At 39.4% G+C, this 27,538-nt stretch overlaps 1 protein-coding gene across 14 annotated transcripts in view; it reads left to right on the top strand.

The window, feature by feature from the left end:
* ARID1B (AT-rich interaction domain 1B) overlaps positions 1-27,538 on the top strand; it is a 355,979-nt gene that overhangs the window by 265,159 nt on the left and 63,282 nt on the right. For 9 of the 14 annotated variants that reach the window (XM_082215164.1, XM_082215169.1, XM_082215163.1 and 6 more), the window contains 3 exons: positions 10,492-10,671; positions 22,319-22,646; positions 24,371-24,499. In XM_082215164.1, coding sequence (XP_082071290.1) covers positions 10,492-10,671; positions 22,319-22,646; positions 24,371-24,499 — 637 coding nt within the window. The remainder of the gene's footprint in view (positions 1-10,491; positions 10,672-22,318; positions 22,647-24,370; positions 24,500-27,538) is intronic. The other 5 variants (XM_082215159.1, XM_082215158.1, XM_082215168.1 and 2 more) reach the window with 1 other exon arrangement.

Below are 27,538 nucleotides of genomic sequence, written 5' to 3'. Positions count from 1 at the left end.
AGTTACACCTATTAGCTCCAACAGCACATCTGCACAACCCTGGTCTCACCACCACCCTGCCCTTCCCAGTAAGTGGCAGTTACATCACCGCCAGGAGGCTATTGCTGTGGCTCCGTCCCATCAGACAAGTGGCTCCTGATACATGGACTATCCATTCCTCATTCCATCCTTGGAATCTGACTTGTTCGATATGTCCCGGTGACTCTGTTGCAGCAGCTCTGTTCTAAAGGATGGGTGGTTTAAGAATTTCACCAGGAGTTGACTCATCTAGTACTTCCCATGAACTAAAGTTGCAAGCATTCCTTAGCACATCCTACATGCTGTGCATGAGGTCCACTTCCAGTCAATTAGCTTTCAGTTCAGCTGGGGCACTGGCCACCCTGACTTGTGACAGAGCTGCAGTGCTTAATGCAGTGGAGTGTTTTGTGCTAAGTGGTGGATCCCATGCTGTTGATGAGTTCCAAGTCCTAGGACTTAAATCTCTTTCTGCTGTCCATTTCTCCACCCTTGGGAATGCTTCCAGCTGAGTCATTGATTGGAGCCAAACATCAGTGTCTTCATTGCCTGACGTAGAATCTGATGAAGTGTGGTAAAGAGAGGCATCCAACTGTGAATCAGAAGGCCAAATAAAAATGGTCCGTTTTTTTAAAAAATGAATAATTTATTGTAACCTGCAGTTTGAGAATTTAGAATCTAATCTTCAAATTGCTCTGCTGGCGCTAGTCTCGGTGCCATTTTGTTTCTAAAAAAATCTTCTGATGTTTGCCTTCAACAGACCTGGCTTTTTATTTAGAGTATTTATTGAAGCTCCTGTCATGCTACAGCTAATCTTTGTGACCTAGCTTGTTTAAAATGTACATTTGTTTCATTCAGCAGATACAAAATTTGTAACCAGTGAGGCCATATTGATTTTGCAGAACATGTTTCCCCAAAGCTTCTGTAAGGTCTGAACAGTGCGCGGATAAACATGCGTGCATTCCCTTTTGTGCCCTGTCATTGATTAGAGACTTCTTTGAAATGGAAAACTTCACCTTTTAAAAAGGGTGTTACATTAGTTGATTCTTTTGCTTGCTTGAACTGCTTTTCCACTGAAGTTAGAGAGGGGAGGGGAGAGCACAAGGGCTCAAAGGGAAGGTGCTTGTCATTTACTGATAAAAACCCAAGCAGAAAATCGTTCCTGCCAAAGACACCTGATCCACAGGCATCTGTTACAGTAATTTAAACACTTGGCTTACTGATATAAACGTTTCCAGCTAAAAACACCAAGTGACCCTCTGCTTTCAGAGTGTTTTTGTTCCTTCTAGCACTTGGTGAAACATATTTCTTCTTCAAAGAAATGAATGAATGCATGAAGAAAAGACCACTAATATGTTTATTGCTCCTCAATATATTGTTAGTCAGACTTTCTGTGGAATTTGCTTGGCTATGTAAGATCTAAGTTTCACCGTTCTTAAATGAAAGCCACACAGACAAATTATTAAGTTTACACATAATATCATTCTGAAAGTGTGTGCATTTATTTTACCTTGTTTTCAATGGTGGTCCAGCACTCAGTTGGGATTTTTCATCTCCCATAATAGAGTAGAACTTTCAAGCAAACAGATTTTTCCTTTGTGCAGTTTGCATGTGTGTGACACAAATGCATGTATATAATATAGTTCAGGATTTTTTTTGGAGATTTGGACAGTCTGGTCCCTTCAAGTTTTTCTTTGCTGGTAGTAAGAGTGATAGATTGATGGCTTTTACAGAAGTTCAGGGAGCAAAATATAGGTGGGATAGTCATGCTTCTTATCTCCCAGTGGTTAAGAGCGGTAGACTCGTAATCTGGTGAACTGGGTTCGTGTCTCCGCTCCTCCACATGCAGCTGCTGGGTGACTTTGGGCCAGTCACACTTCTCTGAAGTCTCTCAGCCCCACTCACCTCACAGAGTGTTTGTTGTGGGGGGGGGAGGAAAAGGAGAATGTTAGCCGCTTTGAGACTCCTTTGGGTAGTGATAAAGCAGGATATCAAATCCAAACTACTACTACTACTACTACTACTACTACTCTTCTTCTTCTTCTTCTTCTTCTTCTTCTTCTTCTTCTTCTCCCTTTGTGCAACATTGGAATAATTTCTAGAGCTTTATTCTGTGTTCATCTGCTTGATAGTGTTGGTGCCTGAGCCACATCTTACCTTCTCATTGCGTGGTCAGGTCAAACAGGAAATATGAGACATGCCTTACAAGAAAGAGGTAGACACTCAGGGTCATCTCTGACTTCAGTAGGTACCATGAGTTGCTGTTGCTTACTGGGAGGGGCAAGATGGTGGGAATGCACCAGCAGAGCCAATCTGACACTCCTGGCGTGTGCTTACATCACCCTCTTCCACCTGGTAAATAGTGACACCCGCCCCCATGCTGGGAAGCTAGCCCCACCCAGCAAGTTACTCTGTTGGCCTGAATGTAAGCCTCACTTTTTTCCTAAATTCCAACCGTGAAAAGTTTAAATGCGGCTTAAATTCACAACTTTACAAAAATTGGCTTTTATGATATCGCTGCTGAAACCGAAATACGATAAAACATGGGTGTGAGTGCCTGCAGAATTTTAAGGGAACGGCTTATATTTGGGTATTGTCTTTTTTTCTTTTCTCCCTTGACTTTTAAAGATGCAGCTTATATTTGGGCCAATACGGTACTTCTGGTATATCCTTTATCATGCCTTGCTATACCTGGATATATTCAAGGCAGCACCTAAGTTACAACAAAATTAATTAAAATGCAGTGTACAATATATTTTCTCTATATGCTAAAACATTCTCATTTGGCATCCTCAGTGCTCTTTTTGGTTTGGAATAAGTATACCCTGGTTCATCATATTCAGATTAAAATAGTAGATAGGGAACTGCTAAAAACACAGACTCTAATGGAAGCATTAAATGGTCTCATGCTGTTACTCTGGCACACACTATCATGAAGGGGATGCTTAAAAAGCCTTTATTTATTAAGGCAAATGTATATGGGTCAGAATTAATTAAAAAAAACTTTTAATTGTTCTCCCATTATAATTTTCACAGCAGTGTATAGTTAAATATTCATGATAATGCTGATGATATGCTAAAGGTCTGGAATAGGTCTGGAGTTTCAAAATCAACACAGGTTATTTAACCCTTTTCATCTGATATACCATCAGAGACTCGCTCAGTAAAATCCCAGAGCTCTGGAATAATTAGAAGAAAGTAATGAGGATTTAATTAGTCCTTGAGATGTGCTGAAACAGGACCATTGAGAACTTTTTTTTTCTGTTTGGACATGGATTGCAAGTAGAATTGATGCTATTGCAGTTGCTGTGATGTGCTGGAAAATGTATTCTGTTGCTAGAGGCAGTTTCATGGCACCATTCTGTGCCTGTCAGATCTGCATGGAAGGTACCCATCACGAGAGCTTCCGAAAACCCCTTGTCTTTGCCACCCTTTGCCAATATCCTGCTTTTCATCATTTCTCCTCTAGGGTCTTTTTTTCCTTCCCGTCATTTACATGTTGCATCTTGTGATAGTGTTTCATCTTGCTTTGTTTCTTGGTTTTTAAATGGAGGGGGAGAAAGGGGGTGTGCAAGTAGTGTGTTCTGGGGGGGAAATGTATTGCAAAGAATCACAGTGGGTAACAAATTGCAGCCTTATAGAATCCAGGTGTTGAGCTGAGCGAAACCTTGATCTATTTGACACAGCTGCATGTAAGCATTATCTCAAAATCAAGTTCTTATTTAGTATTAGATCTTCACAGAAGTGATATTTATCAGTAGCTACAATGTAGTAAATTTAAATGGCTTTTTGGCAGTGGAGATTGTTATCCAGTAAGAAGCAGAAACAGATGGGATGTGATCAGGCATTTTGATGTTCTCTTTGTGCTTTCCTGCACACACATATTAAACAGCAAACTGAATTTATGTAACTACAAGCTCTTGCTTTCCTTATTCCTTTTAATGTTATTTACTTCCATCATCTATATCCTGTCACTTCATCATCCATTTATTTTCATTTAATGAAACACAAAGCATATTTATCTCTTTAGAAGTCATACGTACCACTTAGGGAATTTCCCTTCATATTTCCTATTCAGATACAATTATGACTTAATACTGACATTTGATAAAGAGTATCTTTTCTCTGACATCTATTTGCTGTCTTTAAAGAAGAGACAGAGAAAGAAAAATCCTAATCAAATTGCAACCAAAAAGCACTGTGAATAGTTTTAAATCTTAAAAGGATGTTCTTCCTCCATTTTTATTGCATTTTAGGATTTAGAATATGACCCACAGAAAAAGAGAATAACACTGTTCTTGTTATTATTTATAATTTTTCTTATACATTTATTTTGTATATCTATCTCACCTTTTCTGCCACCCAAAGCAGCAAATAGAAGAAATACAGTAATATAGCATTCATTAAAAAAAACACAAGTTAAACCTAATAAAATACTGGATCATTTGTTTAAAAGAAAAAAGTGGGATGGCTCACAACAGACAAATAAAGTATGGTCAGAGATTAATGTTTTTCCACATCTGACACACACAGAGAGAGAGGGGGGGGGAAAACATATATAAAGCCTCTTTCTGGTAGTGTTAGCATGTTCATCCACAAGGTACCGAAGCCAATTTTATACTTTCTGTGTGTACTTCATGATTACTCAACACTTGAATGGTATCAGTGCATTCCTAGAGCAGTATGGAAGCCACTTCCCGCTTGTCCAATCTCATTCTGCTCCAGGAAAGTCCGTAGAGAAGAACTGTGAGTGTCTGCTGAGTGATTTGAACCTTCCCACAGCAGTGTTGTCCCTCTCCTGGCATTTAATTGGAACCATTTTCCTTTCTACATATATTACCAGAACGGTGTAGCACTAGACTACTGGGAAGAAGGTTCTATGTTGTTCCAGTAGCAAATAAACCTATAGTGAAACCATGCATTATTGTTAAGAAGTCCTAGCTCACCAAAAGGGATGCCTGTTTTTTAACATGCAGGGATAATTTACAGCAGCTTTCTGGAGGTAAATGACATGCAGCATTGATGCAACAACAAAGGAGGCCCTGCTCTGTTTCCCAGCTGTTCATCCCTTGTACAGAATGATGCAGCTCAATTCAAGGAAATATTTGTGTCCTTCCTGAGTCTGAGTTACACTGATTTGAAGCAAGTTGGAGATTGGGGTTTTGTATAACTGCGCTCATTTTTGTAGGTGCTGAATTTGCAATACCAAAAGATACGTGGAAGGTCACCTTTATTAAAGTAATCCCATAAAGCAGTTGTATCTTTATGTTTGAACTGGTTTAAACCTATTTCAGCTCCTAGCCTGTGAAAAGTTGGGAGTGATGTGGTACTTCTTTTCCTACTGGGAATAGTATCTGGTTTGGGCATTGCCCAAATAATGTTTGGTCCAGTTGCAGAGTACATATCAAGGGCTGGGAGTTTCTTCCCTTGTTCTGCAACCTTTAAAAGTGGTGTAAGAGTGCCAAACCAGCTCTATTGTTGGAGAATCTGAGTGCCAATTTCAGCACCTGATGGATGTCAGTTTCAGATTGAATGTTGAATATCAGGCATATTATCCTCCCCAGCCAACTTCATATTTAGACTGAGGTGATTAGTTTTGGCATATGCTAAATATACAGCATCTATGCCTTATTTCAAGAAGACATGAAATCGGCAGTGTCTACCTACAGAGAGAAGGAGCCACCCTCATAAACTGCTCTGTGGCAGAAGACAACTAAATAATCACGTCAGCAGAATCAAAACCTAAAATCAAGTCTCTAGACAAATATTATCGTCTAGCAGCTGGTTACTGGGTTTCCCCCCCCCCCCTTTGATAAACGCAGTTATATTCTTGAAGATGAATTTTTATTTACTTTAGCTAAATTGGGTTTTTTGTTGTTGCTGAGACTGGGGAAAGGATTTGATTATATTTCTGCCTGTATACAATTGCTAACAATAAGACACCTCAGTAGAAACATTTTTACACGTTTTTTTTAGTGTCTGAAATCTCAGCCCCTAGGCTAGTACAGAAATAGGTCAGAACCATTCATTGGTAAAGGGCTTAACAAAGTGACAGTGAATGTTCCTATCACCAGGCTTCCAATAAAGTTTACTGAATCTGGTTGTTGTCCCTGGCACAGGTTTCCCTCATGAGCTGTGAAATTCATGGTTTCTCTATTTTAACTTAAATAGGTAATACCTTGGATGATCTTTGTTAGGAAAGCGTTCTTAAAACTATTGAACTATTTATTGAGGATCTACAGCAATGGATTTCATTTGTAGGTCAACATATAGAATATAATCCTAAAACAAGGTGTTTTTTAAAAGAATACCAACGGATTGCAAGCTGTAATACATTTTTTTTAGTGGGGGTTGGAAAACCACTGAAGTATGCGGGTGCCTCAAGGGGCCAAGCAAGGGCCTTTCCGCTCAGTTCTTTTCTGACTGCCACCTGAGCAGCATAAATGTCTAAATTTGAGCTCCTCTTTGAATTTGAGGCCCCCAGCCAAATGAGGCCCCCATTGACCCTGCTCCTGTCTGAACCCCTAGACAGTCACTGCCTGTTAATATATTGAATTAGATGAGTCAATGATATGAATCATCTTCCTGAGTTCCCAAAAAGTAAGTTTTCTATTCTGTCTCTTCTGTCCATCTTTGATGCTGGAAAACATTTATTGGGAAGGTGGTCTCCAGTCCTGTTATGCATCGTCACAGGACACACTTATTATCCAAGAAGACAGAGGATAGTATTCCTTTGGTTCTGTGAGAGTTGTAGAGCTTTCTTCTCTGATCATTTCAGTGTGCACATACATATTCCGCAAAATGGAACTGCTCAGTAGATAGCTGGATAATAGTAGTGAAAGGGAAACAGCTCGATATTCAAAAGGATGTTCCTGTTAGATCACTTTACATGGCATGGCAATCCATTGCACATGAGATAGCAGGCTAATGGCTTCAGGTCTGTCATTTCTTTGCTGCTTTCATTGTATTGACAAATGTCACTCATGTCTTTGTGTCTGTGCCCTTTGTGCATCACGTTACAATGTCTATCAGACAGCATTGGGCAAGATTTGCATAAGGAAAGGTTTCCAGGCTACCATCTGGGTGATCTGCCTAATCCTTCCCCCGATTCCAATTTATCAATGATAGATGATATTAATTTCAAGACTAGACAGGAAGAGGGTAAAGAAGGGGGAGGGGATATATTTAAACATCATTGCCTGCCTTACATAGTTGAGGTTTTTGTCATATCAGAGAAAGAATTGGGAGAGCGATTCAGCCACTTAGCTTAATAGCACAGCTGGTGGAACAGTAGGGAGTCTGGGTTAAAGCTTTAGCTAGGTCATTATTTTCTGCCTTCACCAAAGCAATTCAGTTTGTGAAAAGAAATTGGCAAACAAACACTAAACATAGTATACAGAATTTAAGCGTGTAGGATCTTATAAGGAATGAAGCATACTTCTCAAGTCCCTAGAAACTTGGAACCTTGGAGAGAAAGTGAATTGGTATTACCAGCCTTTATAGTGGGAGACAAATTTGCTAAGGTGACAGGTTGTGTGACTATTATTTCACCCAAGCAACAGAGAAACATCTTTTGTTGAACTGGTGTGAAGAAACATGTCAATCATTCTGCACACAACAGCAGATGCAAACATGAAAATAAGTGGTTGCAATGCCAAGTAGAAAGGGTATTGTGTGTTATTGCAGTCCAGTGAACCTTCACTACTTTCATACCGCCCAGTAGTGGCCACTGAAGTGCTTGAGTTTATATTAGCTAATGGAACTGCTCGCCAAAAACACTCTTCGTTTCGGTAGCTGCTGTAGCATCAAAATAAAACAACAGCAAGTAGTGGGATTGTTTATAAAAATTAATGTGACAAGTCAGGTTTGCATTAGCTGGTTTTCTTCCCATGGACATTTCAAGGGGGGGGGCTATAAATGTAGTATTTGACATTTTGTGAAGTGGAAGATGATGTGTTATTAGGGGTAGTTAAGAGAACGCCCTGCCTTCACTTTCTACTGCTTCTTTGATTTGGTTCCAATTGATTTTGTAATGCTTCTTCCCATCTGCTGAGATGAGTGCATTGGTAATGCAAATGTTTAAAGATGGTGTTTTGTTTAACAGTCCATTCTATCTACTATAAATATCATTCCCTGCACCCCTTGTATCCCGAGAAGATAAACTCCTGAAAATTTGAACCTCTCTTACTTACAACCGGCCTATCCATCTCCTCTTACATTTAAATTTACTTTTTGTTCTTTGACAGCAAGTTAAACAATCAGCTTGGCTTTCAGCTTACATATCAGTCCAATAGATCCTTCGCATGAAAGTTCATTGCATTTGTCATTTCATTAGTGTTAGAGTGAAAAGTGTCTTATTACCAATATCATCTCAGTCTTCACGTTGTTCTGATTTGAACAGATTACTCTTAATATAATTCATGTATCCACACACCAAATAACACTGCACTCACTAGAATATCTTTATCACCCTCGTGTTTGATTCTGCTCATCCTGGAAATAAAGTCATAGTCTGTTGATACGATCAGTAAGAAAAAGCAAATTGTCACTGAATACTGTTTGCTAAACATTGTCAGATTTGTTAGAGGCTGTGACTGTACTTGACAGCCAGACCACTTATTTATGTCCAAGTGCATTGTAGCATTGGGGAAATGTTTGTATATTGAGGCAGTAATTTCTTCTAACTTCTGTCCTTTTGCTTATTCCATTTCTTTCCTGATTTCATAGCCTGTCTGTTTCTTCTTCCCTTTACATTTCCTTCCAAATCTCTATCTCCCATTTGTAATATTAAGTCCCTAGAGAGATTAATGCTAGGAAAGTGAAATTGCACCTCCCCTCTGGGAAAGTTGTACAAATTCAGCGTTTATTGGCACAATCCTTGGAGAAGAAAATATGAGTTCTGGTCTGAGCGCATCCTTCATTTGAACAATTCTTCTTTCGGACTTATACTTCCAGTGACTCTTGTCACTTCTGTTTCTACAGAAGCTTTATACCTTCACTTAATGTTTAAAGTACTAGTTTCCTGTTTGTTAAGACTTGTCTAAAGAACAGTTTTACTCATGGCAGGCTTGGTATTGCAGTTCTAAATAAGGTCAGAGGCGACAGAGTGGTGGTGGGGAGGTACCAGGTAATCAGGTTTGAGCAACAGTTATTCTGTCAAACTGTGCTACCTGTGCTAATCCTGCTAGTCCTCTTTCAGTTTCTTGGAGTAGCAAAGAGCAGACTAGTGCAGTCACCCTGAGGATTGCAAATTGCATCTGGGCTCCTGCCATGCACTTATATAAACCCTTCCTCTAGAAGCACTCTCCTCAGCATCAAGGTGAACCCATTAAACATAAGCACCCAAACTACTTTTTAAAAATTGATTGGATTCACTGAAGGTCACAAGATATTTGCCTTAGTTCTCCTCCACAAAACAAAATAATAAATTGCTGCATCAAAAATACCATACCTTTACTGTTAGTTAAGTACTCTTGAGTGGTGCAGGCTGGTTGGTGTCTTAAATATGACCTTTGTGATCAGCTGCTACAACCCCAAACTCTTGGGATGACTCTCCAGAGAGCAGTAAAATGGCTAGGATAGGTAAAGCAGGTATTGGTATTTGATTGAATATTCATAATCTGTGTCCATGTCCATTAGCAGCTGTAGTCAAAGATATTTGAATGCTTCTTCCACCACTTTCACAAAGCTTACAAGAAGTACCCTTGTGCAATCTGTCTTAATGTCAATCTGCCTAGAATACTTAGTCCATATAACATTGATTGTTCTGCCTTCAAGGTAATTGCCAATTCCTTGTTTTCTCAGCTTGTTTTATTTTAATATTAATCCATTATCTTACTATTGAATTTTGCACAGCTTTTACATGTGGAGTAAATTCCAAACCGCATAATTAGTATTGTGTTCACAAATGATGCCCTTAATAATAATAATAATTAATAATAATTAATAATAATAATAAAAATAAAAATAATAATAATAATAATAATAATAATAATAATAATAATAATAATAATTTTTTATTATTTATACCACGCCCATCTGGCTGAGTTTCCCCAGCCACTCTGGGCGGCTCCCAATCAGTGTTAAAAACAGTACAGCGTTACATATTAAAAACTTCCCTGAACAGGGCTGCCTTAAGTAATGTCATGTGTTATCTGTGATTTGGAATTCTGCCGTGGCTTTCGTGCATCAGCTCTCCATATATAATTATATGTGATACAAATAACCATTGCCTTAAAATAATCTTCCCTAAGCTGGTGTCCTTGAGATGTTTTGAGCTACAACTCCCCTCAACCCAAGCCAGCAAGGGATGGGAGTTTTAGTCCAAACATCTGGATGGAGGACACTAGGTTGGTGAAGGCTATCTCAAACCAAAGTTTTAATGTTTTGTGTGGGGGTTTTTTGGTAAAGAAATGTTTGAGTTTTCCATGTGGAAGTCTTTAATTTGTTCCTGTGTTGTGTTTATTTCTCGTTTAGGTTTCCTGGCAGGCATTCAGAGAAATCCTCAATTGTCTCAGTACACGCCTCAGCAGACTGGACCATCTATGTCACCCCATCCTTCACCCGGAGGCCAAATACATTCTGGAATTGGTAGCTTTCCACAGAGCAATTCAAGTGGTACTTATGGAACTCAGATGAACCAGTATGGGCCACAAGGTAAAACAGATAACGCATAAAATAGCCAGCTCTTAATCAGTCTTTAATAAATGCTATAGAACATTTCTTATCCTGCAGAAATTTGTGTGTTTTTCTTTTTATATTTTTATAAAAAGACTACACACACACTCCTTTTATCTTTATTATTCCTTTGTGGATGTATTGAAAAAGAGTTATTATGAGAAATATTCTTAATTTTAAAAATACTAGTTGAACATAATTGAAATACAGGAGTCTACCCCCCATTTTTATTCTAAACAGATAGCAAGAATTCATAAGTTCACAGCCTGCACAAAACAGCACCTAATATGCCGGTCACCAGTGTGCTTTCAGTTGCTTGTAAGAAGTTGGTTTAAGCCTGTTTCAAAATATCACATGGATTAATCTTCATCTCAGAGTCTTCCTTGGAAAGTGAACTCAGTTCTGATTGCCTGCCTTACATGAAACTCTATTCCCCTGGAAATACCCCTCTCCCATGTGGACATTGGGGGCAGGGTGGAGGACAAACTCCCACGTTCTACCTCTATAACTTTTTGAAATTAATTTCTAGGAATTAAGATGAAGGGGTGGTTCCAGACAGAGCCAGCATTAACTTTCTTGGGCACCTTCCAAGATCCCAGGAGACCCAGCATTGATTCCATTCCTGCCCCACCTACATTGTACTTGACAACTGGGTGTTCGTGCTGCCCATTATTTTAAATACCCACAATGTCCTGGAGTGAAGCTGCAATGGCAGGCACCTAATAACTGCTCAGCAAATATCACAGCAGTTCTGCTGCTGCTGCCCGCCACAATCAGTGGATGAAATCCTATGATCCTGCTGATTTAGGACAGGACCCACTAGAGGACACTTTTTCAGGGAACCCTGTCAGAAAAAAGAATATAATATCAATCAGTCTTTATTGTGGTCAAAGACCAGACAGCAAAGTTAACAACAACAAAAACATAAGCCACAACAAATAATATAAGAATCGAACATCCATGTGAATATTTAATTCCAATACAGTTCTTCCTCCAGAAGGATTTTTATAAAACATTGTTGTACAAGAAAATTTAACATTGGGCCAATATATAGAAGACGTCATGTAGTTTTCTGGTCAGTTTTTATAGACCTTTGCAGTCACCAACAACATTCACATGTCATCAGGTTTTCAGAATTATTTTATTTAAAATAAAGGCCATATCTTTTGGGGCAGGGTGAGTGGAAAAGTAGATACTCATAATTTTTGTGATGAACTGTCCCACAGTTGTTAGGATCATAGAAGAACAGATTATGCAAGTCTTCATCTGCACCTCCCAGGACTTTTCACTCCTGCTATTATTCTAGCCACGGGTCAGCACCACTCAGTTCAAAGAAATGTTGCCTTGATATATTTGATCCTAACGTATGCTCATTCATTTGTGAGGGGAAGCTAGCTAGCTGGCAGCTAGCTGGTGTTGTTATTTTTAGCCGACAAGAAGCCTGCTTGCATTCAAGAGCTTGTGGGTGAAACATGTTCGTTAGCTCAGATCTTAATATCTGAACATCAGTAATTGGCAATAGTACAGCTGAAACTTCCAAAATGTAGCAGATTTTTCTTGTAGAGTAATAGCCACTACTAATGCACTTAAGAGATATGCCTGGCTTATATCCATGTGGCTATAAAACGATAGCAAACTGAAAGAGGAAGTGTCTATTGAAGGAGGTTGTCTCTTTTAACTAGCCCAGATGGTTCAGTTTACTGTTAGTTCATTGGCAATCACCCCTTAATTCTGAAAAGGTATACTGCTTCTGTGATTATTCATGTACTTCTGCATCATACATAAGTTCATCCTTCTTATATGGGTTGTGGTGGTCATTTTGAGTAGCTACTGGTTTGTCCAAAGCATAGGACCCTTCTCTTTGGAACCAAGGCCCCTTCAACCCTGCCCCCTAGTAAAATATTTGAGGGGACTACCCCAAAAAAAGGTTGATGGGCGCTGCCATTCAAATGATGCATGTGTGCCACATCTTGTAAACGATTATGTGGGGCAGGGCTTACCTGCCCCAGCCCCAATATTTTATTCAAGCTGGCACCCCTGGTCCAAAGTGAGCAGATATCTGTAGTTAATGCTTGTAATGTAAGTGAGGTGAAGTAACTCAGTTCACAGAATAAATATAGTAATGTTGGTGCGCATGTCTGTAGTTCAGTCCATGTTAAGTAGACGAGGAATACAGGTTGATTTCTTAAAAGTCTTGACAGAATGCAAAAAGATCATACTTGTGGATCAGAAACTTTGGTTTGCCTTGGGCAAGATAAAGTTACTAACAAATTTAATACATAACTTTTTCTTAAAAAAAAGAAACTTCATTCATTGGTAAAGTTAATTTAGAGATGTGTGAAGTTAGTCAGTTTGAAAGTGTCAATCACAACTGTCAAACAATTTGCAAGTTAAAGTTACCTCTTGTGAGATTTCCAGGATATGCTGCAGACTAAAGATTTTCAAGTTGTGGCCAGCTTTTTGAATAATGCAGACAATTTCAGCTGAGTGCTAGAAGACAGTAGCTGATATCCAATTGTTACAGCCAGCTTGTGCAACAGCCATTCTGCTGCCAGGAGGCCCTAGTTTACCGCAACAGCCAAATTCAATTGATGTCTTGTACTTGTGAAATATGTTGCGCAACCCCTAGCACAACTTCTGTAGTTTTTATTATTATACTTGGTGACAGTTAAGCCTATGTGCATAGTTAAGCCTATACAGGACAGGGGAACAGGGGTGAGGAATGTCAGGAGTTCAGCCTACACTCAAGTAGGAGTGTAGGCTCTAACAAAGAAGTTCCATTGCACAAGCAGAGGTTGTTCCACTCACACTTAGTTAAATATGCTCCTCAGACTTTAAACTGAGGGGCATGGATGAAATCAAAAGGTACCAATGTGAAAGGAGCAATAATGAATTTTGCATTCCACTAGATTTTATATTTCACAGTAGAAAGCAGATTAAAGATGCAATCATAACTCTGCTTATCTGGGAGTGAGCCCCATTGAATTCAATGGGACATTGGAGTAAATATGGTTAGGATTGCAGCCTTAGCACCTATAAGCTGCCCCTAGAAACAAAGTCAACTCTCAATCAACACTGCAGAAGAAAGAAAAGCAATGGAGCCCCTTATGGGACAGCAGGAATTATATATGATTGAATATGTAACAGTAAAGCAATTTACATCTCTATTTGCATATAATGTCCACTTGTTTAGAAAAGCATTTATATAAGAATCCATGTCAGCTCAATGGTCCATTTTCAACAGATTCCTCCAACATTCTTAATCTCATCCAGTGGCATGGCTACAATACATTTGTTTGGACCAATAAAATGGGTAGGTGGTTTTTATGGGGGGGTGGTCCTGTAGACCATTCTGTGCTGCTTGGAAGAAAGTCAGGATAAAAAATAAATAAGTGTTGAATTCTTTCTAGCAGACTTCACATGAAAGCTGTAATGTTTAAATTGGCCCTCAGAGGCATTGTTGAAGAACGATAGCCAGTCATATGAAACCTTTGTTTTTGCAGTGTTTCATATTGCAACTTTATTGGCTCACCCTCTGTGGGTTTGTATGCTTTTCAGGTTTGTCCAAAACGTTAGATATGAACGAACACAGATTCCAGTAAAAGTGCATGTTGCTTGCCAAAACTCACCTAGCTTCACTGTAAAACTTCCGAAGAGGTTGCCATAATTACTATATCCCTTATCTTCCTGGCATATACTGAGACCCACTGATCTTTTCCCAACAGCTTATTTGGAGGAGAGATATTTTTTTTAATGGAGTGGTTTCCTGAACATAATATACAGTACTTTATGGTTTATTATTCTCAACCAAAATGGCATTTTTGTCATAGAGCTGTTCTTCATCTTAAAGTTTTTTTCTGTCCAGGCAACATAGATCATAATTATTTACTGGAATATTTCATCTTAAAATATTGTTCCTTTAGTGTGAACAATAGGTATAAAAATAGACTTCATTGTAGATTAATTTTACTAGTACATAAAGCCTTTGGTGAATGAGATTAAACTGATACTAATTTTAGGCTAGTTTCTATGTGGATTTTGATGCTCCTAAACTATTGGTCCAGTTCAGACATCATGGCCTCTGACTCACATGGCCTCTGACTTTGGTCTCCTGTTCCCTCCTGCAGTTGCTTGTTTACAATAGCTATAGTTAATTTTACTTACAAGTCAGGGCTCAGAAGCTGAGATCAAGCACAGTGAGGGAGGGTCTAGTAGCAGGGTCCTGAAGTCAAACACAGCAGAGTGGTCCGAGGGTAGACAAGGTATTAGCAAGGGTTGGTAGTAGCAGGTCAGTCAGGATAGGAACAATAAGCTGGCTTGCCCAGAGCTAAGGACTAGTGTTGTTCAAGCAACTAGGAGTTTATGTATCTGGTCACCCAAATCAGCTGCAACTGATTAGCCTAGCTTTCAAAGTTCCCTGCTCCCAAGTAGGCCCTTATTCCTGAGAAGTCCCATTCTTACAAACCTAGAGTGGGGGTTGAATGAACCTGGGAATAAGCTAAGTTCATTCAAATAGTGCCTGAATATATCACTGATAGTTTGTGCAGTTTGCACTTCACTCTGTGACCAATCAAACTAGGGAACTACTTTTTTTTAAAAAAAGCATGAAAATCAACATATCTTAAACAGTTTTTGTATGTTATGCTTTTTTGAACAAAAAATCCTGATCCCAGTAGTTGTACAGCTCCTTCTCTTCCATTATAAGCACCTGGTGTGCCCCCCACCCATGAACATAATGTTTTAGTTGTGGCATAAGTATTCCATCTTTTGACTTCTTGATCTGTATATAGACATGACAGAAAGGACCTCCATTCACTTTCGTCTCATATGGTTTTAAAGCAAGATGTAATAAAACAGACCTTTGCCTCAAATACAGCTTTTGTAGTGAGTGCTTTGAGTTCTGCCGTACAAGGATTTTGTATCCATTTATTTGTCTGCTTCACATAAAGACTTTCCTTCATTGATGGAGGATGTGGGAAAGCCTGTGAGGATTCAACATTGTTTAGTGTGTATTGTAATATATTTACTGTAGAGAGGAAACATAACATTTGTGCTGTTTAAAGAAGCCTTCAGTTTCTGTGAGCTCCCTTATTACATGTTTTAGAATTTTGGGGGAATATTTTAAAGAGCTTTAAAACTCTTGTTGACTCCTATTGAAGAGATGATGCCAAAGACTGCTTTGACTGCTTTGTTTTCCATGAGCTAGGTTTAAAGTTAATAGGTTAAATCCAGTTGTGTCCCTCTACTGGCAGAAGGCTATTTAATCCAGTAGAAAGGTAGAAGAGACTGTTTTTAGAAATTTCACCTTTCTTCTGCAGACCCCTCTGTGACACCTCTCACACTGTTCGAATCTAAGGGGTCCCCACCTTAGAGGGGTGCAGAGAGCAGCAGATGTAAGGGGGAATCAGCAAAAATAATCTCTTCCCATTTTCTCCTCATGGAAACCTCCAGTAGATCAAAGAGCCTTCCACCAACCATTGGATGCAACCATATTTCATTAAGTGTTTCAACTTGCCAACCATTTTAGCAAATTCTTCAGCTGCTTGCAAGGATTTTTGGACACAAGTGTTGACAATAGTTCTGTTCTGTTGTGAAATTGCTTAATTGGGATAGTAATTTTAGTCTACTAGATGGATTATTTCATCTGCTTGTTTTAGAAGCTATTTGATTGCCTCTAATTCCACATTAGTTACTTCGCATGGTTGCTTTTGGTGCCTGCATGTAATGATGCCACTTGGAAACAACAATGGTTGAATCCTCTATGGGCAGATTCATCCATTTCTCTAGTTTTCTAAACTGAACTGTGAATTGGGTACATTGCTGAATGGCAGCAGTTTTGAGAATTAGCTTTCCAGCTGGTGGAAACCTTTTGGTTTGTAAAATATTATGCAATTATAAGGTCCCAAATTGTACGAACTGTGCAATAATTAGCTGCTAGCTTATGTTGTAAAGAAGAAGAAAAAACCCAGATTTATAATTTACCATAATGACCTACCCATATTGAAATTATTGAGATTCTTGTCTGAAAATGGTAGCTTTCTTCTTAGTAAAACATTAGCCATTCAAACTGACTGAATGGAATTGATTTTAATGCCAAAGCAATGCTCTCAGATAACATGCCAAATACTGTGTCCCTTTTCCTGTTAAGTTCTGCAGTTCCTTGTTCCCCCACTTTCTTTATACTGCAAGTGTCTCTGCAAATGAATTTCTGGGTTTTAGTCAAGAATTGGAGCTATTGAAAGCATTGGTGTATCAGAGATGTACCTGCCTGCAAAATCATACGGAGGTTTGTTGACTCCATTCTTTGATGATCATTGTTGTTGTTGTTGTTTAGTCGTTTAGTCGTGTCCGACTCTTCGTGACCCCATGGACCAGAGCACGCCAGGCACTTCTGTCCTCCACTGCCTCCCGCAGTTTGATCAAACTCATGCTAGTAGCTTCAAGAACACCATCCAACCATCTCATTCTCTGTCGTCCCCTTCTCTTTGTGCCCTCCATCTTTCCCAACATCAGGGTCTTTTCCAGGGAGTCCTCTCTTCTCATGAGGTGGCCAAAGTATTGGAGTCTCAGCTTCAGGATCTGTCCTTCCAGTGAGCACTCAGGGCTGATTTCCTTAAGAATGGATACGTTTGATCTTCTTGCAGTCCATGGGACTCTCAAGAGTCTCCTCCAGCACCATAATTCAAAAGCATCAATTCTTCGGCGATCAGCCTTCTTTATGGTCCAGCTCTCACTTCCATACATCACTACTGGGAAAACCATGGCTTTTACTATACGGACCTTTGTTGGCAAGGTGATGTCTCTGCTTTTTAAGATGTTGTCTAGGTTTGCCATCGCCTTTCTCCCAAGGAGCAGGCGTCTTTTAATTTCGTGACTGCTGTCACCATCTGCACTGATCATGGAGCCCAAGAAAGTAAAATCTCTCACTGCCTCCATTTCTTCCCCATCTATTTGCCAGGAGGTGATGGGCCCAGTGGCCATGATCTTCGTTTTTTTGATGTTGAGCTTCAGACCATATTTTGCGCTCTCCTCTTTCACCCTCATTAAAAGGTTCTTTAATTCCTCTTCACTTTCTGCCATCAAGGTTGTGTCATCTGCATATCTGAGGTTGTTGATATTTCTTCCGGCAATCTTAATTCCGGCTTGGGATTCATCCAGCCCAGCCTTTCGCATGATGAATTCTGCATATAAGTTAAATAAGCAAGGAGACAATATACAGCCTTGCCGTACTCCTTTCCCAATTTTGAACCAATCAGTTGTTCCATATCCAGTTCTAACTGTAGCTTCTTGTCCCACATAGAGATTTCGCAGGAGACAGATGAGGTGATCAGGCACTCCCATTTCTTTAAGAACTTGCCATAGTTTGCTGTGGTCAACACAGTCAAAGGCTTTTGCATAGTCAATGAAGCAGAAGTAGATGTCTTTCTGGAACTCTCTGGCTTTCTCCATAATCCAGCGCATGTTTGCAATTTGGTCTCTGGTTCCTCTGCCTCTTCTAAATCCAGCTTGCACTTCTGGGAGTTCTCGGTCCACATACTGCTTGAGCCTTCCTTGTAGAATTTTAAGCATCCAGTGTCATACAGTATCCTAAAAGTTACGCTGAATAAGTGACAACCTTCATTTTATTCAGTGGCATGTTTGACATGTATCTAAAATGGTAGACACTGGAGTTGATACATTTACAACTAGAGTTTTGTTTTTCTGTCCATTAAGCATAACGTGACATACACACATAAGCAATATAAAATGGCTGGATATGTGCAATTTATTTTATAGGAAGAAACACTTCATGAGCAAATGGTTAGTGTCTTCAGTTAGCCATATTAGAATTGATTCGGAACAAGCTTGTTATCAAAAATCTGTATAGAAGCACTCGGTAGAATTAAAATTCTGTTTTAAATATTTTATTTAAAATATTTATCTGTTGAGTATCTAAAGAAGAACTACACACTGTACAGAACATGTAAATAAGAAGATAGGCTTTGTTAAAATAGGTTTATTGTTCAGCCTTAAATGTGTTTGTATATCTTGCCAGATCATCTTTAGGACTGTGAGTATTCCCAATGACACTGACACTGAGACAGTTTCAATTTAAACCAGAGTACAAATGCTTCTCTGGATTTGCTACATGTCACACAATCTGCTACAATCTAGGCATGAGCTCGAGGATCTTGAAATATTTCTGTTTTCAAGCTTAAATGCTGAAGTCTATGTCTCCATTCCTCTATTTTAAATTTGGTTTAATAGGGCCACTGCTTTCCCCTGTATATAAGACTCTACAGCTCCTGCAATTAGTGATAATTCACTGAAATGGGCTGGAAACTGAAATCCATTGGCTGAAAGGAGAATGGGCTGCTTGTTAATGTTCCAAGGCTGCCACGCCAACCGGTACCCACTTGAAAAGTGTGGCTCTTGCACTTGGCTGCTTGACATGTCCAGCTGATGGAGGCTGGCTCAGCATCTGCTCCATTCATTGTATCTAATGGTGCATCCATCTGTTGGCTGTCAAAGCCATTGCCAGCAAATTACTAATATATTAGAGAAACATGGAAATAAGTTTGTAATTCTCATTCCTGGCTTTCTGTCTCGTTTGTTGCTATTTATTTATTTATTGAGGTGTTGAGGGGGGAAATCTACATTCCCCCCCAAAGGTTATCGTGTTCTTGTCAACCTAGCCTATTCTGACTAAACCACTTTGATAAAGAAGATTCCTCTGTGTTTGTGGGTGATGTCTATTCTACTGCTGCCCTGCACGTAGCCCCAATAAAGAAAATTGAGAACAAGTGTTTGTTTTTTTAATACCAGAAGTTTACAAGGCATTAGAGATCTATACTCATGCTTCTCTGTTGCAAATTAATTTTACAGTATCATATGAGGGGCTTCAGACAGGTCAGTGTGTCTCTGAGACAAACACACACACATGTACCGTATTTTTCGCTCTATAAGACGCACCAGACCACAAGACGCACCTAGTTTTTGGAGGAGGAAAACAAGAAAAAAAATATTCTGAATCTCAGAAGTCAGAACAGCAAGAGGGATCGCTGCGCAGTGAAAGCAACGATCCCTCTTGCTGTTCTGGCTTCTGGGATAGCTGCGCAGCCTGCATTCGCTCCATAAGACGCACACACATTTCCCCTTACTTTTTAGGAGGGAAAAAGTGAGTCTTATAGAGCAAAAAATACGGTATATACATACACACTTGCAAGTGTGTGAGTTGAAGTTCAACAACATCTGGATGGCCACAGGTTCCCCCTCCCAGCTTTAGACGAGACTTCAGTGTCATCCCATGGAGACACTTTTTCTTTCTTTAAGATAAATGATTTACATTGGAATGGTATTATTTGGATTAAATAAGAATAGAAGCAGGAGAAGGAACAGCAACATCATCTCCCCAAAATCAGAACATGGGAAGACACCCAAAAATGTTTAATTTGGAATGGAATAATTGGCTTTTAAAATTGTATTATGATTTGGTATTATATCAATGTGGCTTATATTGGATTATTATTAATGAAAAATTAATTCATATTTTTTTTAAAAGAGACATGCTTTCTTACCTGAAGCCACAAGACATTTGAGAGATCAAAAGAAAATTGAGGTTTTTTTGTATCTCCTGTGACTCATCTTGTCTATGAACAGTAATATAGCACCTTTGTGTTTAACAGCTAGGATAGATCCTCATCCTTGTACTGTATAAAGAAACTGGGAGACACTTCTCATGCTGTTTCAAAGACTCAGTTACAATCTCATATTGTGCAGTCATATCTGATAAAGTTCCATTCTGAATTCCCCTAAGTCTTGACCAGTTTCCTAGTATAGCATATATGGGTCAGATCTATGCTGACGATTGGAATTATATACATTATATTATATATGTTAGAAAGATTACTATGTAAAGCAGAAGTAGATAATGTTAGATTTCTGAGGGCTATTCAACCTGCAAGGTTTTTTCTCCTGACCACAAAGTCCTCACTGCTGCCATGTGATTACTAGGCAGGTGTGAAGAAGTTTTTCCAGGACAAAAGACCCAGCAGGTGTTGATATCACATAAAGATTTTCCTGTTTCACATAGAATATGAATGGGAATGTCTGGTTTGTGTTCCACAAACACAGCTGCATAATAAAAATAGATATGTGTAGAACAAACAGTGGATATACCAGTGAATTTATATCTGAGTGGAAGTAAAATGTCAGCAATAAAGGCTGTTAGTGAATTGTTTATCAATTATATTAGAAAGGTTGGTTACCTATGGTTGTGCTGGGGTGGGGATTAACAAGTTGTACAGTGATACCTCAGGTTACATACGCTTCAGGTTACAGACTCCGCTAACCCAGAAATATTACCTTGGGTTAAGAACTTTGCTTCAGTATGAGAACAGAAATCGGGCTCCAGCGGCGCGGCAGCAGGAGGCCCCATTAGCTAAAGTGGTGCTTCAGGTTAAGAACAGTTTCAGGTTAAGAACAGACCTCCGGAACAAATTAAGTACTTAACCCAAGGTACCACTGTATTTAAAATAGCAGCTAAAACTGGAGGCTGGCATTTCATTTTAAGCACATAGTGGGAGCGCTTGTTGTCAGTTCCTAAAGCGAATGCTCAGTGTTACAGTGGTACCTCGCAAGACGAATGCCTCGCAAGACGCAAAACGAAAGGGTTTTTTGTTTTTTGAGCTGCTTCGCAAGACGATTTTCCCTATGGGCTTGCTTTGCAAGACGGAAACGTCTTGCAAGTTTGTTTCCTTTTTCTTAACACCATTAATACAGTTGCGACTTGACTTCGAGGAGCAACTCATAGCACGCGGTGTGGTAGCCTTTTTTGAGGTTTTTGAAGACTTTGGTGATTTTTGAAGCTTTTCCAAAACTTTTCGCAAGACAAAAAAAATCGCAAGACAACAAAACTCACGGAACGAATTAATTTCGTCTTGCGAGGCACCACTGTATTTAATTTCCTTTAAAATCACAAGATAGAATTTGTAAGGCATGACTGAGTTAAAAGTGTACGGAAGAAGGAAAAGAAATAGACATGATGTAACCGGGCTTGCATATGAACCTATTATGAAGATACTATGCCAATACCAATCTAGAGCTTTATTTGTTAATGTACAAAGGGCACGGGGAAGGAATTATATATGTTCTATGTTTCTTATTCTAGAATGTGGAGAATGAGGGGGAAGGGATCTAATGTTTGCATTTCAGTGAAAATTCTGCTTAATGGGAACACTTTTTCAAAGTGTAGGAGCAACAAGGAAGAAATGCCACCACAGCCTGCAATGCACAGTACTCACCCTAGCTAGATTTTCTTAAGGTCCTTCCTTGTTTCACCCCCATGTTTCTACTTCCCCACTCGTTTCAACCCTGCTCCTGGTGTTGCAGGATGATTATGCAGCTGCAGCCCCCACCTCCCAAAAAATGCTTCCTTCTCCTGTCCACCACATCTCCTTAGTGAGGCAAGTCCACCACTTTCAGAAATCCGTATCTGCAGAACACCAGTATTGGATAATAGATAGGGAATCCTCCATTTCTGTCTTGCACTGTTTGGGTTACTTCATTGAACAAGATTTTCCAGCAAGCTGTTTCTCTGAATCCAAGGTTGTAACTTTATTTTCCTCTGTTACATTGTTTTGTCTAGGAAACTACTCCAGACAGCCAACGTACTCTGGAGTGACCAACACGAGTTACAGTGGCCCAGGACCTGGTATGGGTATAAATGCCAGCAGCCAGATGCATGGACAAGGGCCAGGCCAGCCTTGTGGTACCATACCCCTGGGACGAATGCCATCAGCTGGGATGCAGAGCAGACCGTTTCCTGGAAATATGAGCAGTATGACCCCCAATTCTCCAGGCATGTCTCAGCAGGGAGGCCCAGGGATGGGACCACCCATGCCGACTGTGAACCGTAAGGCACAGGAGGCGGCTGCAGCAGTGATGCAGGCTGCCGCAAACTCCGCCCAGAGCAGGTATGAGTCCAAAGGAAAGGATCCAAAACCATTTCAAATGTACTTGCTTATAAAGTAAAGGAGGTTTGTGCAAAGGACAAAACGGTATAATTGTTAAAAGAAACCCAAATGACAGTGGCAGGTGTTTACCATTTCAAGGCATGATTTATATCTATGAATATAAGTATTTAGAACAGGAAGTCCCACAGTTTTAATATGATGTAAAAAGTAAAATCCCTACAATTAACCCCTGCAATTCTAAAACGGTAAATTTAGTACACACAGGTGTGGCATGAATTGTTCGGGAAAGGAGGGTGGAAAGAAGCCCCATTACTGGGATCATTGTTGTCTCTTGGGCATTTGAAGTCTCCAGAACATTTTCAAAACCCATTCGCCAATGGATATGAGCAGTTGTGGGCAGGGGCCACCCTTTTTAAAGCTAACCAGAATATCTAATTTATAACTGCTGTTCTGAGGTGGAGACTGAAATATGGATTATTAATCTCTAGTCTTGTGGTTTTTGCAGTACAGGAAGCACCTTCCTCAGGTCTTGAGGTAGCACCATAAATTTATACTCCAGGGCTAATATGTGCAGCCTACTATCCCTGGGATGATATCTCCAAGACCCTTAAAGGAGAATACCTGGTTACTGGATTGCAGTATGTGCCTGCAGTTCTAAAAACCTGTGGAAATGCAAATAGCATCTTCCCTTGTACTGCCCATGGCAGCCATGGGGATCACATGCTCTCACGTTTCTTGAGATCGTGTTGTGTTTCTCTGTTTCATAGTGTTGAAATAGACTTTTCCCCAGCAGAAAAATGAATTTTATTATTGTTTTGCAAGATGGATCTATATGCATGTGTATATTAAGTGCATGCATATATAAAATACATATTTCTACACATTTCTACAGGCATATACATTGCATTTGGTTATATAATATACCATTGATGACCTTACGCACTAATTACTCCAGATGTTTTTATGTCTATTATGCATATAAAGGAAAAGGTATACACAACTTGTTTGTACTATGGAGGATTAGGGAGACCTAAAACATCTTTTAAAAACCCCAAAATACTACTATTTTAATAGGATAAAATCACATTACCTTTCTAAATTACTCACCTGGGCTCCTGTGAAATTCAGTAGATCAACAGGTTTTATGCATTTTTTTTTGTTTTGCTTTGAGCAATTGGTATTTTACAAACATAAAAGCAAGTGTTGTAAGAAAAAATATAATTAATTTTAAACATTAATAATTGCCAGTAAAATAGAGTTCATGGTTGCAATTCACATTATGAATTTGGATAAAGTATTTCATATTTGATTTAAACACAAACATAATACCCGTAGATTGCTTTCCCACTTGAAGCCTAACTCTCAAATCTATTTTGTAGACTTTTCAGTTGCTGTATCTCCATAATCAAAACACAACATTTCAAAACCTCTTCATCACATTGTGCGCCCCAGGTAATCTAACACCTGTAGGAAGATTATGAAGTCATTAGTCCTTAATTGCAAAAGGAACATTAGGAAGCAACTTGTGGGATGAATCCCTTTTTATCCAAGAGGTTTGGAAGCACAGCATTTTTCTCCTTGGTTCCTAATGGAAAGCTATATGGCTATTTGCCCAACAGTAAGAATCCTACATGCTTCAGTATGGAAGGATTGTAGCTGACGAGGTGGTTCATGCTTGTGATCCAATACAAATCCAAAGAAGCTGTTCTTTTGTTCTGCTTTAGGCCACCATACATTAGGTCGCCTGCTTATCCCAGCCAGTCTGGGGCTGGCGGACGCCCCATGTTTTCTTCACAGCACCCCAACTATGGCAGCACTCAGGCTCCCATGATGCATCAGCCTGACCAGTACGGGTAGGTAGCCATGTAAACTGGACTTGCTGTGGGATCTTGACAGGGTTTTTTCTCCTAAATGTTATATGCCATTTGGCTATTGAAGACACCCCAGATCAAGTATAATGCTTGCATCTGAAAAGGAATTTGCTTTTTTGTTTTTACTAACTATGTCAGATATGATTTTTAAAAAGACAAACAAAAAACTGCATGTCACCCACACTGCATGGCTTGTGGCATGGCTCTGTTTCCTTCATGCCTGAGAGGGAAATGAAGATCTCCATTGGCTGCAAATAAATTAAATCTTGTGTTTTTCTGCACCATTACTTGTCCCTTCCTCCATTTTTTTGTCGTTGTTGTCTAGGAGCAGAATCATGAGACACTGAAATTACCATGGCTGTCTTGTTGTTATCATCACATTAAGCTTCTCCCCAAAAATACGCTATGTATTTATGAAACTGATTGCAGAAGCAATGGCAGTAGTTAGTAATGGGGCTTATAAAAGTTTCCATGCTATCATAATTTAAACAATTTATGAAAGGGTGACAGCCTGCTAACACTTCTGCCAAGGGGTTTAAAACTTGAGGTGTCTAGTATGAAATTGCCTGAACTATGGGGGATTTTGTTCCAGTTAATTGTGTTTTCATCAGTATTTCCCTACTCTTTTTTAAAAAGATTATGTGTCTGTGAAAGTGCTCCCACCATTCAGTTCAAAATTTTCAGAAGTAATACACACCCAGTCAAATTACTGCTATCACTGGCCAACTGGAAAACCCCAAAGTTGCCGTATTCTTCTCTGGATGCAGGGAAACCAGTGAGTCCTGATTTTGCTAACATGAAATATTTAAAAGACTTGTGTGGCACCCCTGAAAAAAATGAAGCAAACTATTAGGACTCTAACACTGTGAAAGTTTATAGTTCCTTTTACTTAAGATTTCTGATAGTCAAGTTAACATTTTGGTCAGCATCTACATGCATTTGAACGTAACAGTAAGCAGTGGTTTGGCACTCCAAGCATGAACTGGAACAAGCCCAAGCAAAGCCTTAGGCACATTTGCCCCCCTCGTCTCCTTTCACATGACCACTAGTGTCTACTTCTGGTTTCACAGAATTTTGGCTTGTTATATATGAATCAGAGACTGTGGTTTGAAACAAATTCTGGGGTGTTAAAACATGCCAGCTACATAACCCGTAATTTGAAGTTGGCTTGTTTTGAAACCGATCAGAGTTTGTTTAAAACTATGATGTTTAGTTTGTACACAACAACAAACCAGGATTCTCTGTAACCAAAAATAAACACATATTTTCCCCAGCTGCATAGAAGGAGGAGGAGGAAAGGCAAAGTTTATGAGCCCAATAATTTGCTTGGGCTTGTTCCAGCTCATGTACATAGTACTTGTGAACTGGGCCGTGATAGGTAGTTGTTGTTTTCAAAAACAAAAAACCCTAGAACAACACACTTATAAATGTCACAGAGAGTGAACACGCACGGTGCTTTTCTACCACATCATTAGTTTTGAAGGGGAAGCCTGTAGTGTTCGAATGTCATTGGCAATTGAAACAAAATACTGATCTTTGGTGCCTTGATTAAAATAAAATAAGAGAGTGCAATCCACCTCCCTCAAAGTTCCTTGGAATGAATGAAGTGTTGAACTTGCTTAAAAGTGAGTTGGGTGGGAGGTAGTTTTATGAAACGCTTTTGATGGCTTCCAAGTCATATACTAAACTGTAACATGATCCCAGTGTTGAAAGCACAGATTTCTTTTTTTCTAAACCACAAGAAATGCTCTTAGAAATTTAGGAATCTTATTTAGACACAGAAAGCTAGTTTGGCTTTGCTGTGCCAAGTCACATTAAACAACTGTGTAAAATGAATTTAAATGGCATGCATCAGAGCAAGCTCACTTCTGCTGAGGCAGAAAATCAATGCCTGCTAAGCAGAACTTGAACAATCAAGATCAGGGATTCAATCGGTTATAATATCCTGTATTCTGGTGCAGAATGCTACCCTTCTAATTAAAAAGAAAGGTTAATAGTGCAATCCTAACAATGGCTACTCAGAAGTACTCTTACTGAATTGAGTAGGCCTTACTCCCTGGTAAGGAGGGTTAGGATTGCAGCCTAAGACTTTTAGAAGCAACATCATTCCAACATCTCTACAGAAGAAGTAGTTACCCTCTTGAATGGTAACTATTTTTTGTTTTAATAACCCAGATGGAATATTATGTAGGAACACTATATTCACTACTATTCAGACAAGCCTCTCTCTAGTGTGGTTTGGACTTGGTGCCAAAGAGTAATACCATTCTTGGAGATCAGCAAATAACCCTGAAAAAGCAGGAAGCCATAAAGAGTTAAATCACTTTCCTTTTCCCTTTTCTTGTTTTTGTCCTGGCCAAGACTTTCAGAAGCTGTATATTATGGATAAGGAGAGTATGCTCACATGTGACAAATCTCTGCAATTACCATGGAAGGATACAGTGAGTGCACTATAAAAATGAAGGATGGCAACAACAACTGAGCTTCAGACTTCCTCAACGGGTTGGATATGAAGAAGTAATAAAGGCAACAAATAAACTTGGGATTAAATTTTAAGGGGTTTCCAATTTTGAATGTCTCTTGATGGGTGCCCAAGTTGAGACATATGGGTTCTGATAGACGCTGCTGAGCACACACATTGTAGCTTGTAACACTTCGAAAAAGGAGTGTATTTGATGGTGTGTATTTAATAAAGGCCTTCAAGCAGTGGGAGGCTTACATCTTTTTGGGGTCTGTTTGTTGAAATGGAAGGGGGATACAGTCTGCTGGCACAAAATGCTATAGCTTTCTCCGTAGCAAATCAGTGAGCACAAAGGGGACACACAGCTTTAGTTCACTTCCTTTGTGTTTATCTTGAAACTGCTAGAGAAGTAAAGGAGGGGGAGAGTTAAAGCCATATGCATTCCTGTGTTAGTTCTTGTTTCCCTGTTTTCTTTTTGAATACAAGGAGACCTAAGAAGAGATTCACAGATTCAGGTATTTATTATTTGTGGTTCTAGCTCACCCTTCACTGAGTGGTCC

This window comes from Podarcis vaucheri (assembly GCF_965113315.1).
Source record: "Podarcis vaucheri genome assembly, chromosome: 3".
Lineage (NCBI taxonomy): Eukaryota > Metazoa > Chordata > Lepidosauria > Squamata > Lacertidae > Podarcis > Podarcis vaucheri.
The sequence above is the reverse complement of the archived record's forward strand: the minus strand, read 5'-3'. Positions and strand labels throughout refer to the sequence as shown.